Here is a 14,762-nt window from a genome sequence, read left to right as displayed (position 1 = left end):
TGAAGTGTCTTATCTTGTGAGTTACTTGGTGATCCCTCTAGTGCCAGTGCCATGTAAAAAGCACTTGGTACACCCTGAGAAGGGGTTAGCATTAGGAAGGGCATCCCAGCTGTAGAAGCCATGTCAAAATGGGCACTGGAGTTAGGTGCGGCCTTCTGGCTTGTCAGCTCCTGTGAAACTATCCAATGCATGCCAGCATGGAAAAATGGATGTTAAACAATGAGGATGATTTCTGATGTTAAAAGTAGCTGCAGAGATAAGGTGCCGGACAACATAGCATTCAGAGCAGGAGTTCAAGCCTTGGTATTAAACCTTCGAACAAAAGCTCTTAGCTCTGCCGGCTTCATCCATTTTGTCTGATTGAAATAAAAGCAAGCTCTACTTTTCATCCCTCTCTGGTTGATAAAAAATAGAGTACCAGTCAAATACTGGGGTTGACTCATCCCATCTTTTGAAATTGTTGGCATTGTGCCTTAATCAGAAACAATTATAGAGCTGGCAGAGTTATTAGCATGTGAGTTGGCAGAAATGTTAACACGCCGGGCGAAATGCTTAGCGGTATTTTGTCTGCTGCTACGTTCTGAGTTCAAATTCCGCCAAGGTCGACTTTGCCTTTTGGGGTCGATAAATTAAAGACCAGTTACGCACTGGGGTTGATATAATCGACTTAATCTGTTTGTCTGTCCTTGTTTGTCCTCTCTGTGTTTAGCCCCTTGTGGGTAGTAAAGAAATAGGTATTTCGTCTGCCTTTTTCTATACAGGCTTACAATAAGTCCTGGGTTTGATTTCTTCGGCTAAAGGTGGTGCTGCAGCATGGCCGCAGTCAAATGACTGAAACAAATAAGAGAAATAAGAGAAAATGCTGGGCAAAATGCTTAACGGCATTTCATCTGTCTTCACATTCTGAGTTCAAATTCTGCTGAAGTCGATTTAAAAAAAATTTTTTTGTCCTTTTGGGGTTGATAAAATAAGTACCAGCTATAACTGACTTAACCCCTTCTCCAAAACTGCTGGTCTTGTGCCAAAATTAACCCCCCTTCCTTGACCACAGCCACCATGACCATGACGACCACCATGACGACCACCATGACCACCACCATCACCATCATCATCATCATCATCATCAAGGTGGTGAGCGGAATTTCTTCCAGCTCTTCACATTCTGAGTTCAGATTTTGCCATTGTTAACTTTGCTTTTCATCCTTTTGGGTGTCCAGCATTGGGGTCAATAGAATCACCTAACACATTCCTCCTGAATTTGCTGGCCTTGTGCTAAAATTTGAAGCTATTATTATTATTATTATTATTATTATTATTATTATCATTATTATTATTATTTAAGGCAGTGAGCTGGCAGAATTGTTAGCATGCTGGGTAAAATGCTTAGATTTATTTCATTTGCTGCTTACGTTCTGAGTTCAGATTCTGCTGAGGTCGACTTTGCCTTTCATCCTTTTGGGGTCGATGAAATAAGTACCAGTTATGCACTGGGGTCGATGTAATTAACTAGCCCCTTTCCCCCCGAAAATTTTCAAGGCCTTGTGCCAAGAGTAGAAATAATCATTGTTATTTGCTTCATCCTCTATTTCGTCTTTATTTTTCTTTGTAGAGATTCGGATTGATGACAGTTTGGTCTCTCAGCTTTTAGACATGGGTTTTCCACTCGAGGCCTGCCAGAAGGGTGTTTACTATACTCAGAACAATGGTTTGGAAGCTGCAACTAACTGGGTTATGGAACATATGAGTGATCCAGGTAAATAAAATGAAGAAGATACACACATGTTCATGTACACATGCATGCATGTACGCACACACACACTATAACACAAAAGCATATGTGCACTAATGCATACACCACACACATACGTATATATATTAACTATAGTATATATATATATATATATCAACAATCAAGGAACGGCCATAATAGGCCATTCACCCACTAGAAATAACAGCCAAAGCTTCAACCGCAAATAAAAGTCAATTCCGTAAACAGGAGAAAATTTAAAAAACATTTACCCTGTAGTTTCTTATACGATGCACCGTTTCATCTGCTGTTTCATGGTAAACTAACCTGATTAAATTAAATCAAGCCAATCTTCCATAGGCCCTCAGATTCTTCAGTAAGAAATAGCCACAAGTCGGAACAGATATTTTCACGAGGCATTTCCGACCGTGCCAAGGTAATATCTGACCTAAAATTTTCAAATCATCGCACTCGCGCCAAATTTATCGGCAGCAAATAAATATAAGCCGTCGATTCCATTACGGAATTAACCAGAAAATTCATAATTAATCAATATAGGGTGGCAAAATTTTTTTTGCCACCCTATATTGATTGATTATATATAATATATATATATATATATATATACTATAGTTAATATAAATATTAATTGTTTATAAATTTAACCTTTAAAGGTATTTTTTAATATGCTGGCCATTGATAGAATTTTTTTCGAAAAACTTTATCCTACATTAGATGTTAATTTAATGGTGTTCACTTCCGGACTCTCTCACTTTACGAGAATTTTTAGTTCGAATCGCGCGTGTCTCGAGATGGGCCAGAGAGTTTCTATTTTGGATATATTTGAGGTACTTAATTGTGCTCATGACTTAGTGTTCACTTCTTCCATGGGTATAAGTAGGTATTTCACTTATTTCTTTGCCGCATTTATCACTGATGAAGGGAAGGTTCTTATAAACTAACTCTGAAATTAGGTTTGATATGGTAATAATGGGATTTTTTAGAAATTTCTGTCGGCTTCCTTTGAAACGCGTGCTTGTAGTGATAAATTACATGTTGTTGACGTTATTTCTATTTTCAGCATATTTTCAAAATGTTTTCTTTTGCTCTTACTTATAAATTGTTTATAAATTTAACCTTTAAAGGTATTTTTTAATATGCTGACCATTGATAGAATTTTTTTTGAAAAATTTTATCCTACATTAGATATATATATATTGACTATAGTATATATATATGTATATATATATATATATATATCTTTTATTTTTTACATGTTTCAATCATTAGATTGTGGCTGTGATGGGGTACTACTTTGAAGAATTTTTAGTTGAATTATTTGACCCCAACACTTTATTTTAAAGCCTGGTACTTATTTTATTAGTCTCTTTTGCCAAACCGCGAAGTTACAGGGACATAAAGAAACCAACACCAATTATCAAGCAGTGCAGTGAGGAACAAACACACACACACACACACACGATGAGCTTCTTTCAGTTTCCATCTACCAAATCCATTCACAAGGCTGTGGTTGGCTTCAGGCTATAGTAGAAGACACTTGCCCAAGGTGTCCTGCAGTGGGACTGAACTTGGAAACCATGTGGTTGGGAAAGTATTACCTTGGTTGGAAACAAGTGAGGGTTAGTAATAGGAAAGGCATCCAGCTGTAGAGAAGCTGCCTCAATAAATTCTATCTAACCAATGCAAGCTTATAAAAGTGGATGTTAAACTGATGTTTGAAAAACGTTTCTGTTTGTGGGCCTACACACACACACACACACACACACACACTTACACCCTCACACCCTCCCTCCTCACTCACTCACTCACTCACTCACACACACTCACTCATTCACTCACTCACTCACTCACTCACACACTCGCTCACTCACTCTCTCACACTCACTCACTCACTCTCTCACACTCACTCACTCACTCACTCTCTCACACTCACTCACTCACTCACTCACTCTCTCACACTCACTCACACACTCACTCTCTCACACTCACTCACTCACTCACTCACACACTCACACACTCACTCTCACTCACTCACTCACTCTCTCACACTCACACACTCACACTCACTCACTCACTCTATTTAACCCTTTAACGTTCAAACTGGCCATATCCAACCTCTCACACTTACCCTACAATGTCATTCTAAAAATATTACAATCACATCATTGAAATCTTCAAAGCTCCAAGATAATGCACGATAATCCAAAACAATGCTGAATGGATTAGCAGAACATCTGACAGGATAATCTGAATACAAAAAGGGTCCAATGTCTGTCTGTTTCTCTTGCCTTCCAGATTTTGATTCTCCACTTGAACTCCTTAGTAATAAACAGAGTAATTCTACAGACAGTTGTCCTGATGAGAACTCTTTAGCCATCATAATGTCAATGGGTTTTAGCCGAAACCAGGCCATTAAAGCCATGAAAGCCACCGTATGTACACTTATCACTCTCTCTTTCTCTCTCTCTCTCTTTCTTTTTCTCTCTGCTCTCTGTGTGTTTCTCTCTTTCTTTCTTTCTCCTTCTCTCTGCTCTGTGTGTGTGTCACTTTCTTTCTTTCTCTTTGTCGCTTCTGTTTTCGGGATTTCCTCTTCTTCTGTCTGCTTTTCACTGTCTTTCTTCTGCTCTCCCTCTTTCCGTTGCTTCCTCTCTTTTGTCTCTCTCTCTCTCTCTCTCTCTCTCTCTCTACCCCCATTGCCTCTTTCATCTTTCTCTCCCTAGTACCTCCTCTCTTTCAGTTTTCACTTTCTGTTGCCTCCTGTCTTTCTCTCTCTTCCTCTCCCTCTCTCTTATTCCTTCTAAACTGTCTTTACTCTCTTTTCTGTCTTTCTTTCTCTTTATCGTTTCTGTTTTCGGAATTTCCTCTTTTCCTGTCTGCTTTTCAGCCTTTTTTCTGCTCTCTCTCTCTCTCTTTCTCTTTCCATTGTTTCCTCTCTTTTCTCTCTCTCTCTCTCTCTTTCCGTTTCTTCCTCTCTTTTGTCTCTCTCTGTCACTCTCCATTGCTTCTTTCATCTTTCTCTCTCTAGTACCTCCTCTCTATTCTCTCTCTCTCTCTCTCATTCCTTCTAAACTGTCTTTACTGTCTTTTCTGTCTTTCTTTCTCTCTCCCTCTCTCTCTTGCTCCCTCCTATTCACCTCTCCTTCTTACTCTCCTCTGCTTTCTCTCAATCTCTCATTCTGTGTTTTTCACGTCTTTCTTCGTCTTCCTTTCTTTTTCTGGTTTCCTCGCTTTCCCTGTCTTTCATACTTTCTATTTGTCTCCCTCCCTCTTAATGCTGCTTGCTTTTCTTCCCATCTTTGCACTCTCTTTTCTCTCTCTCTTTCACTTTCCACTACTCTCTCTCTCTCTCTCTCTCTCTCTCTCTCTCTCCTCCTCTTCATTGTTTGCTGACTTCTCTACTTATGAATCTTTCCCATCTACAGGACAACAATGTAGAAAGGGCTGTCGACTGGGTCCTCAGCCACACAGCTGAGTTGGATGCTGAGATGAACTCTGAACCTGAGCCTCTGTCAACATCACAATCATGTGACGAGCGACAAGAAGGACACATCTACAGTGATGGATCAGGAAGTAAGTACCATTCGCTCTCCCTCCTGCCCTTCTTTTCTCTCTCACCTTTCTCTCTACCATATCCCTTCTCTCGCTCTCCTTTTTTAAGTACCACCCTCTCTTTCTCACTTCTCGCTCAGCCTTTCATCATCATCATCATCATTTGGCATCCGCTTTCCATGCTAGCATGGGTTGGATGCTGCAACTGGGGTCTGGGAAGCCAGAAGGCTGTACTAGGCCCAGTCAGATCTGGCAGTGTTTCTACGGCTGGATGCCCTTCCTAACGCCAACCACTCCGTGAATGTAGTGGGAGCTTTTTATGTGCCACTGGCACAGGTGCCAGATGGGGCTGGCAACGGACACGATCGGATGGTGCTTTTTACGTGCCAACGGCACGGGGGCCAGGCGAGGCTGGCAAACGGCCACAGTCGGATGGTGCTTTTTACGTGCCACTGGCACGGGGGCCAGGCGATGCTGGCAACGGACACGATCGGATGGTACTTTTTACGTGCCAGACGGGGCTGGCAAACAGCCACAATCGGATGGTGCTTTTTACGTGCCACTGGCACGGGGGCCAGGCGAGGCTGGCAACGGCCACGATCGGATCTTAGTACCATATACTTCTTCCTCTTCTTGATCACCGTTTTAGGTACCATGCTCCATTTTTATTTCTCTTTTGCTTCCTATAAGTACCTCGTCCCACAAGATGTTGAAATAATGATAATTGTGTGTATGCCATCATCACCATTCAGTGCCAACCCCTGCCGGAGCCTCATGGAGCTTTAGGTGTTTTCGCTCAATAAACACTCACAATGCCCGGTTTGGGGATTGAAACCGTGATCCTACGACTGCGAGTATGCTGCCCTAACCACTGGGCCATTGCGCCTCCACATTAGATGTATAATAATGATATATTAAAATTACAATAATATCAGGACAGCTAAAACTGCTTCTCCTGAAAAAAGTCTCAAAACTTCTGGAATGCACTTCATATACTGTGTGTCTACTCTCTTTTACTCTTTTACTTGTTTCAGTCATTTGACTGCGGCCATGCTGGAGCACCGCCTTTAGTCGAGCAACTAGACCCAAAGACTTATTCTTTGTAAGCCCAGTACTTATTCTATCGGTCTCTTTTGCCAAACCGCTAAGTTACGGGGACGTAAACACACCAGCATCGGTTGTCAAGCAATGCTAGGGGGACAAACACAGACACACAAACACACACATATATATATATATATATATATATACGACGGGCTTCTTTCAGTTTCCGTCTACCAAATCCACTCACAAGGCATTGGTCGACCCGGGGCTATAGTAGAAGACACTTGCCCAAGGTGCCACGCCAGTGGGACTGAACCCTGAACCATGTGGTTGGTAAACAAGCTATTTACCACACAGCCACTCCTGCGTCTATATATATTTATATTGTTTTTTTTTGTTTTTTCTTTTCCAGAATACAAACTAGTGGCCTTTATCAGTCACATGGGAACGTCAACACTGGTGGGACATTATGTGTGTCACATCTTGAAGGATGACCGTTGGGTGATATACAACGACGAGAAGGTTGCACTGTCTGAGCACCCACCCAAAGACCTTGGCTATCTCTATTTCTACAAAAGAATGTGATGATGATGATGATGATATGTTTTGTAATTTTTTTTAGCTTTTACTTTATATTTTCTATTTATTTATTAATATTATTACCACCATTTTACAACTATTGCTACTACTACTACAACAATTATTATTATTATTATTATTATTATTATTATTAAGGTGGTCAGCTGGCAAGATTCTTTAGCATGTTGGGCAAAATGCTTAGTGGCATTTCACCAAGTCTTTACGTTCTGAGTTCAAATTCCACCGAGGTTGACTTTGCCTATCATCCTTTTGAGATTGATGAAATAAGTACCAGTTGAGCACTGGAGTCGATGAAATTGACTGACCCCACTCCCCGCCCACCAAAATTTCAGGCCTTGAGCCTATAGTAGAAAGGGCTATTTTTATCATTATTATTATTATTATTATTATTATTATTATACTACCACTACTACTATTGTTAATACTGCTACAATTTCTATTACTGCTATGACTATTCTCTGGCTGTTACAAAATATTGTTGTGAATTTTGTAACAGCTGAGTTTGACTAAAGTCTACTGAAATATCCAACTTGCTATGCCACCACCATGGGGGTGTTTGCGAGTTCATGCCTCGCTCTCGGCAACACTACTGTATTATCCAGTAAAAATCCTTGGGCAAAAAATACTTAGCTCTTGCTTTCTCTTATGCTTCACCTGTTTAAGAAACCATCATCACCACCACCCTCATCATTATCATTATTATTATTATTATTATTATAGGGCAGTGGATGGCAGAACCAGAAAAGCGCCGGGCTAAATTCCTAGTTGTACTTAGTTATGTTTCTTTAAATTTTCTCAGTTCAAAATCTCACGGCCTTGGTTGGCTTAGCCTTTCACTGACCTTGAGTCGGATGGGAAGGCATATGTGTTAAATCAGCAACACCTCTCTCTGTCCAAATTGGTGGTCTTGGGCCAATGGAAGAGTATATTATTATTATTATTATTATTATTATTATTATTATTATTATTAGAATTATTACAATTATAAAATTATATTTTGATTTTTTTTGTTATTTATTACGAAACAGCAAAAATTACAGTAAAAATTATGTTAATGAAAATGTGTTTTGTTTTTTTGTGTTTTTTCTAACATCTTCTTTGCTGGATTATTATTATTATTATTTTTATTATTATTGAATGAGAAGGAAACACATGCCATTGAAGTGACACAGGTACAAATATACGAAGCCCAATGTGGAAGCACTCCGTTGGTTACGATGACGAGGGTTCCGGTTGATCCGATCAACGGAACAGCCTGCTCGTGAAATTAACGTGCAAGTGGTTGAGCACTCCACAGACACGTGTACCCTTAACGTAGTTCTCAGGGATATTCAGCGTGACACAGAGAGTGACAAGGCCGGCCCTTTGAAATACAGGTACAACAGAAACAGAAAGTAAGAGTGAGAGAAAGTTGTGGTGAAAGAGTACAGCAGGGATCACCACCACCCCCCGCCGGAGCCTCGTAGAGCTTTCGGTGTTTTCGCTCAATAAACACTCACAACGCCCGGTCCGGGAATCGAAACCGCAATACTATGACCGCGAGTCCGCTGCCCGAACCACTGGGCCATTGCGCGTCCATGAAGCCCAATATAACCATCACAACTACCTGTCTGATAAGGGTACATCAGACAAGTGCATCACAACCATAAGTACTCAACATGGTGACCTCATATGAAGATAAACAGCAGGTGGGGCCCAGTTGGAATTTTCTTCACCCTCTCCTGCTCAGACGGTCTCTAAATAAGGGTTGTTTAAGGATGATGAACAAAACACCCATGTTTCCTGGAGTGAATCATTCAAACCCCAAAGAATCCCTTTCATCACACAGCTATGCTGTTCTCTTACTACACCTTCTCATGATCAGAGATGCACGTATCACCAGCCACTAAGGGACATGCTCAAGTGGTTCAGGTCAAGTAACCGACAAGCAAATCTGTGGTATTGAGCAGAATATTTGCTGTAGCCCATCTTTTATATCAAGACAAATTGTGCGTGTTAAAACGTCTAACCAGTTAAGATCAGAAGCCATGAGAGACAGTGCCTAGTATTGCATCAGGGCATTTATTATTATTATTATTAGGTTGTCCCAAAAGTTCTTAAACACTTGCGAAAATTGAATTTTTACTCGCCAAGTACTAACAAAAACAACAAAAATTATTCCTCAAAATAAAGACCATTATTTTCCAAGACTTTCTACGAACTTTTGGGACAACCTTATATTATTGTTATTGTTATTGTTGTTGTTTGTTTGTTTGTTGAGCGAAGTGGTCTTTGTCCCAGATTAGCAGATAGCGTATCTTAGATTTCACTTACAAAGCGTAGTCAGGTCGCGGAGGTTGTAGTAGAAAAACACTAAACGATGTTATGCAGTGGGATTGAACCAGAAGCCACACGGTGCGAAGCATACTACGTATTCACACAGACATGCTTGTTTTACAAGAAAATCGCGGTCTAGCTTTGTGTGTATGATGCAGGACTTGGTGATGTATGAGATGACCTGCTGTTATTTACATTGAGAACGTTTCCCGTCCTAATTGCAATGGTCAGCGCTTGTTGTGGAAACCCTGAGGGCTCGATCGTTGGTACGATGGTGCAGAGAGACGGATTTATAACTTTGGCTGTGTGGTAAGTAGCATACTTACATGGTTCCGGGTTCAGTCCCACTGCGTGGTACCTTGGCCAAGTATCTTCTACTATAGCCTTGGGCCGACCAAAGCCTTGTGAGTGGATTTGGTAGACGGAAACTGAAAGAAGCCCGTCGTATATATATATATATATATATATATATATTATATATATATATATATATACATGTGTGTATGTGTCTGTGTTTGTTCCCCCCACAATCGCTTGACAACAGATGCTGGTGTGTTTACGTCCTCGCAATTTAGCGGTTCAGCAAAAGGGACCGATGGAATAAGTACTAGGCTTACAAAGAATAAGTCCCGGGGTCGATTTGTTCGACTAAAGGCAGTGCTCCAGCATGGCTGCAGTCAAATGACTGAAACAAATAAGAGTAAAAGAGAAAGTAAATCTGGATTTTTTCCAAGGGATGTTATTCTTACATTTATAGTAAAAGAGTTGTTTCCCTTAGTTTTCGATCTCTACACTTAGAAAAATTTCGCTCTCCTTTTCCTGACAATAAACTTATTTTCTATCTTTTACGTGTTTCAGTCATTTGACTGCGGCCATGCTGGGGCACCGCCTTGAAGTGTTTAGGCTTCTTTTGCTGAAATGTGTTCTTCTGACTTTTTATGTTCTGAGTTCAAATGGCATCGAAGATGACTTTGTCCTTCATCCTTTTATCGATGCAATTGATTTCCTCTTCCCACCTCGAAATTGCCGACCTTGTTTGACCAAATTGCTGACCAACGTTTGAGCAGAAGCATTAGCACATCGGTCAAAATGCTGAGCAGCATTTCATCCGTCTTTACATTCTGGGTTCAAATTCTGCTGAGATTAACTTTACCTTTTCATCTTTTTGGGTTCATTGAAATTAGTACCAGTATAGCACTGGGGCTGATATAACTGACTAGCCCCCCCCCACTCTCCCACAAAATTTCAGGTCTTGTTCCTATAACAGAAAATGATTATTATTATTATTATTATTATTATTAGGCGCAGGAGTGGCTGTGTGGTAAGTAGCTTGCTTACCAACCACATGGTTCCGGGTTCAGTCCCAGTGCGTGACATCTTGGGCAAGTGTCTTCTGCTATAGCCTCGGGCCGATCAATGCCTTGTGAGTGGATTTGGTAGACGGAAACTGAAAGAAACCCGTCGTATATATGTATATATATATATATATATATATATATATGTTTGTGTGTCTGTGTTTGTCCCCCTAGCATTGCTTGACAACCGATGCTGGTGTGTTTATGTCCCCGTCACTTAGCAGTTCGGCAAAAGAGACCGATAGAATAAGTACTAGGCTTACAAAGAATAAGTCCCGGGGTTGATTTGCTCGACTAAAGGCGGTGCTCCAGCATGGCCGCAGTCAAATGACTGAAACAAGTAAAAGAGAGGCCAATGAGCTAGCAGAATCATTAGCGCACCAGACAAAATTCTTAGTGGCATTTCGTCCATTTACATTCTGAACTCAGATTTCACTGAAGTCAGGTTTGCTGTTCATCCTTTTGGGAGTCGATAAAATAAGTGTGAGTCAAGTGCTGGAGTCAATGCAATTGACTTACTCCCACCCCTGAAATTACTGGCCTTGTGTCAAAATTTGAAACTGTTATTATCATCATTGCTGAACTAAAGAGCTGACTGCATTCAAATTCAATTCACCATACACTAAGTTAAAAAAAAAAAAAAAAGGGTCAAGATAGATATTGACATTTCAGCCCTTTATTACACTCTGTAACAAAATTTTTGTCCTTGGGTAGCAACTGTTATTTTAAGCATAGTTTCTATGGCTGGATGCCATTTCTGACACCAATCACTTTCCAGAATGTAGTGTGGATGTATATTACAGTGGCACCAACACTATAGAGGTTGCTTCGCCATCACAAGCCCTGCATTGTCACTACTTAAATCGATTACACTGTGCAACATGATATTTTGTCCTTGGGTAGCAACTGTTATTTTAAGCATGGTTTCTATGGCTGGATGCCATTTCTGACACCAATCACTTTCCAGAATGTAGTGTGGATGTATATTACAGTGGCACCAACACTATAGAGGTTGCTTCGCCATCACAAGCCCTGCATTGTCACTACTTAAATCGATTACACTGTGCAACATGATATTTTGTCCTTGGGTAGCAACTGTTATTTTAAGCATGGTTTCTATGGCTGGATGCCATTTCTGACACCAATCACTTTCCAGAATGTAGTGTGGATGTATATTACAGTGGCACCAACACTATAGAGGTTGCTTCGCCATCACAAGCCCTGCATTGTCACTACTTAAATCGATTACACTGTGCAACATGATTTTTGTTCCTTGGGTAGCAACTATTATTTCCTGTTTGCTTGTCTCAAGAAAGTATGACTGAAGCAAGTTATAAAATGTAAGATTTGTATATGTTATAGAGGTAGGCATGACTGTGGTTAAGAAGTTTGCTTCCCAACCATGTGGACTCAGGTTCAGTTCCATTATGCAGCACCTCTCACAAGCGTCTTCTATGATATCCCTAGTCTAACCAAGGATATCATTGAAGTCTAACTCTTGTGCTACATACAATCAAGTGGAAAGTTGTAGAAAAATCTGTGCCATATGCTAATTGGCTTAAGAAATGCAACTTATGTTTAACTGAAATATCCCATATCCTTTTTAGCTCTAAGAATTCCACCACACTGTTGAATCCTGGATCAGAAATTTCCAGCTAGTGCAAGCATAGGGACAAATTTTTCTTGGTGAATTGGAGGACACCACCCTCTCTGAACTGAGCAGCTGTATTGCAAACTTTTGAATCCTCACCTCTGATTCATTCTACAACAACTAACTTTATGGCTTTATATCAAAGGGGAACATAACTCTATCTTTTTTTTTCTGTTTATTTTAATCCTTTCCTATGTTTTTTGAATTAACATGAAAAATATACTTAACGTAGTGTTTTATGTTTTTTTTTGTTTAGCTCTATTCTTCTTCAACAACTTTTGTTTTACCATTTTTTGAAATTTGAATGTGTCTTTTTCACACGTGATGATGGAATACCACATTAAAAAGCAAACAAATTTATGTGAGAATCCAATGTGTGTATACACATCTATGTGTAAGAGGGGGAGAGAGAGAGGGAGAGGAGAACTGGAGTTAGTATGGAAGGATGGCAGGGTAATAATTACATTAAATGTTGAACACTTGTCTCACTTGTAAACTCCTGTCAGTCTGGAATCTTCTAAATGAACTATGAAATTTAATATGACTAAAGGAATTCTGTAATTTAATAATTATTATTTAAATAATTATTAAATTCTTTAATTAGCTAAAATAACATCTCACAAAGTTGGTCAAGTCGAATGATGGCTGGCATGTGGCTCGCTTGATCTGCTAGACATAGCAGCCAAATATCTCAAATCACATCCTATCACTTTGAGTAAAGGAAGGACACATTTGATGATGTGGTGTGTGGTGATTAATGCAGTTATATCTCAATAAGAAATGGAATAGTCATGGCTGGAATGCCTTTAATTACAGATTTACTCAGTGCTGACCTGGGTTTAAACAAAAGTGCTAAACATTGAATGCAATAGAGAGTCTTTACTTGATGTGCTAAAAATAGCAGTTACATAATTCTGCCTTAAGAAAGTGAAGGACAGTGGATAGTGTAGTCCTCGATACACTATGCCTGAAAATTAGAGAAGGTCATAGTTGGAACATCTTTGATTATATTACTGTCATAGAAAGGGAAGGACACAATAGGAAGTGTAGTCCTAGATACACTATACCTGGAAATAAGAAGGTAAGGTCATAGCTGGAACATCTTTGATCATATTACTGTCTTAAAGGAGGTAAGGGTACAGTGAACAGTGTATGCTTTGAAATAGGTTGGGAAGGTCATGACCGGAATACCTTCGATTATATGTCTACTGGACTAGGGAGGACTAAAAAAGTGTCACTGAAAAGCCACACATATCTGTTAAAAATCAAGTAGTATGTGCTCACCATGGTTTGCTGAAGACCAAATAGTGTGTGGATCTGTAGGCATATTCAAAGCCACAGTCGAACCAATTCTACTATATGGCTCAGAAACCTGGACGTTATCAAAGAAGCTTGAGAGGCGGTTGGATGGAACCTACACTCGCCTCCTTATGAGAGCTCAAAATCTCTCGTGGAGGTGCCATCCAACCAAAATGCAAATATATGGGAAACTACCACCTGTGTCATCTCTTGTGAAAGGTAGGAGAGTCCAGTTTGCTGGACATTGTTGTAGAGCTGAAAAAGAGGTAATTTCTACTCTTCTCCTCTGGAAGCCATCTACTTGCAATACAAGAAGGCACACACTCTCCTACCCTGATGTAATCTCCAGGGATACAGGCATCCAGCAACAGGACCTCCGTAATGCTATGATGGACCGTGAAGTCTGGCGTAGCATGGTAAATTCCATTGTCTCGACCACGGTCGAACAATGATGATGATGTAGGCATGTTGTGCCACCACAAATTGGGCTCACTGCATGGCTTTTATTGCGTCATTCTTAGAGTGTGTATCTTAACCCTGACAACACCACCAGAGCTGCCTTAACAGTGGCCCCTAAGCAAATCAGTGTGTAGGGTCCTATGGTATTTATTTATTGACTGTAAATCACAACAGAAGTCAGAACTGGTCCTAGACATGTGAGGGCCCCACCCACCCAGGAAAATCAATGCAGTGGTCCCCATATTATTTATTGAGAGAGAGAGAGAGAGAGTGAGAAAGAAGATAGAGGAAGAGAGAGATCCAGAAAGCAGAGTTGGGAGAGAGAGAGAAAGAGAAGGCGAGAGAGAGAGAAGGACAGGGGGAGAAAAGAGGAGAGGGAGAGAGAGAGAAAGAGAAGGCACGAGAGAGAGAGAGAGAAAGAAGGAGAGGGAGAGAGAGAAAGAGAAGGCGCGAGAGAGAGAGGGAGAAAGGAGAGATTCATAAGGAGAGAAGTAGAGAAGGGAAAGAGACGAGGAGAGAAAGGGAGGGAAGGAAAGAGAGATGGCGAGGGGGGGGGAAGAGTTTAGTAGGGAAAGGTGATGTCAGAGAATGACGTATAAGAGAGGGGGGAAGATGGGAAGGTGTTATGTTATAAGGATGATGGTGGCGGTGGTGGTGGTGATGCTTGTGGAGTGGAGACAGAGAGTTCAGAAAGATAAGGTTACTGTCAGTAACCGCCGTT

General features: G+C 40.5%; 1 protein-coding gene across 1 annotated transcript in view; it reads left to right on the top strand.

The window, feature by feature from the left end:
• LOC115224444 (ubiquitin carboxyl-terminal hydrolase 5) overlaps positions 1–7,056 on the top strand; it is a 43,304-nt gene extending 36,248 nt beyond the window's left edge. The window contains exons 18-21 of the mRNA XM_029795347.2: positions 1,610–1,753; positions 4,064–4,200; positions 5,191–5,338; positions 6,774–7,056. Coding sequence (XP_029651207.1) covers positions 1,610–1,753; positions 4,064–4,200; positions 5,191–5,338; positions 6,774–6,946 — 602 coding nt within the window. The 3' untranslated portion in view covers positions 6,947–7,056. The remainder of the gene's footprint in view (positions 1–1,609; positions 1,754–4,063; positions 4,201–5,190; positions 5,339–6,773) is intronic.
• The last annotated feature ends 7,706 nt before the right edge of the window (positions 7,057–14,762 follow it).

This window comes from Octopus sinensis, linkage group LG25 (genome assembly GCF_006345805.1).
Source record: "Octopus sinensis linkage group LG25, ASM634580v1, whole genome shotgun sequence".
NCBI classification, from domain to species: domain Eukaryota; kingdom Metazoa; phylum Mollusca; class Cephalopoda; order Octopoda; family Octopodidae; genus Octopus; species Octopus sinensis.
Note: the sequence above shows the minus strand (reverse complement) of the source record. Positions and strands in the feature narration are given on the sequence as shown.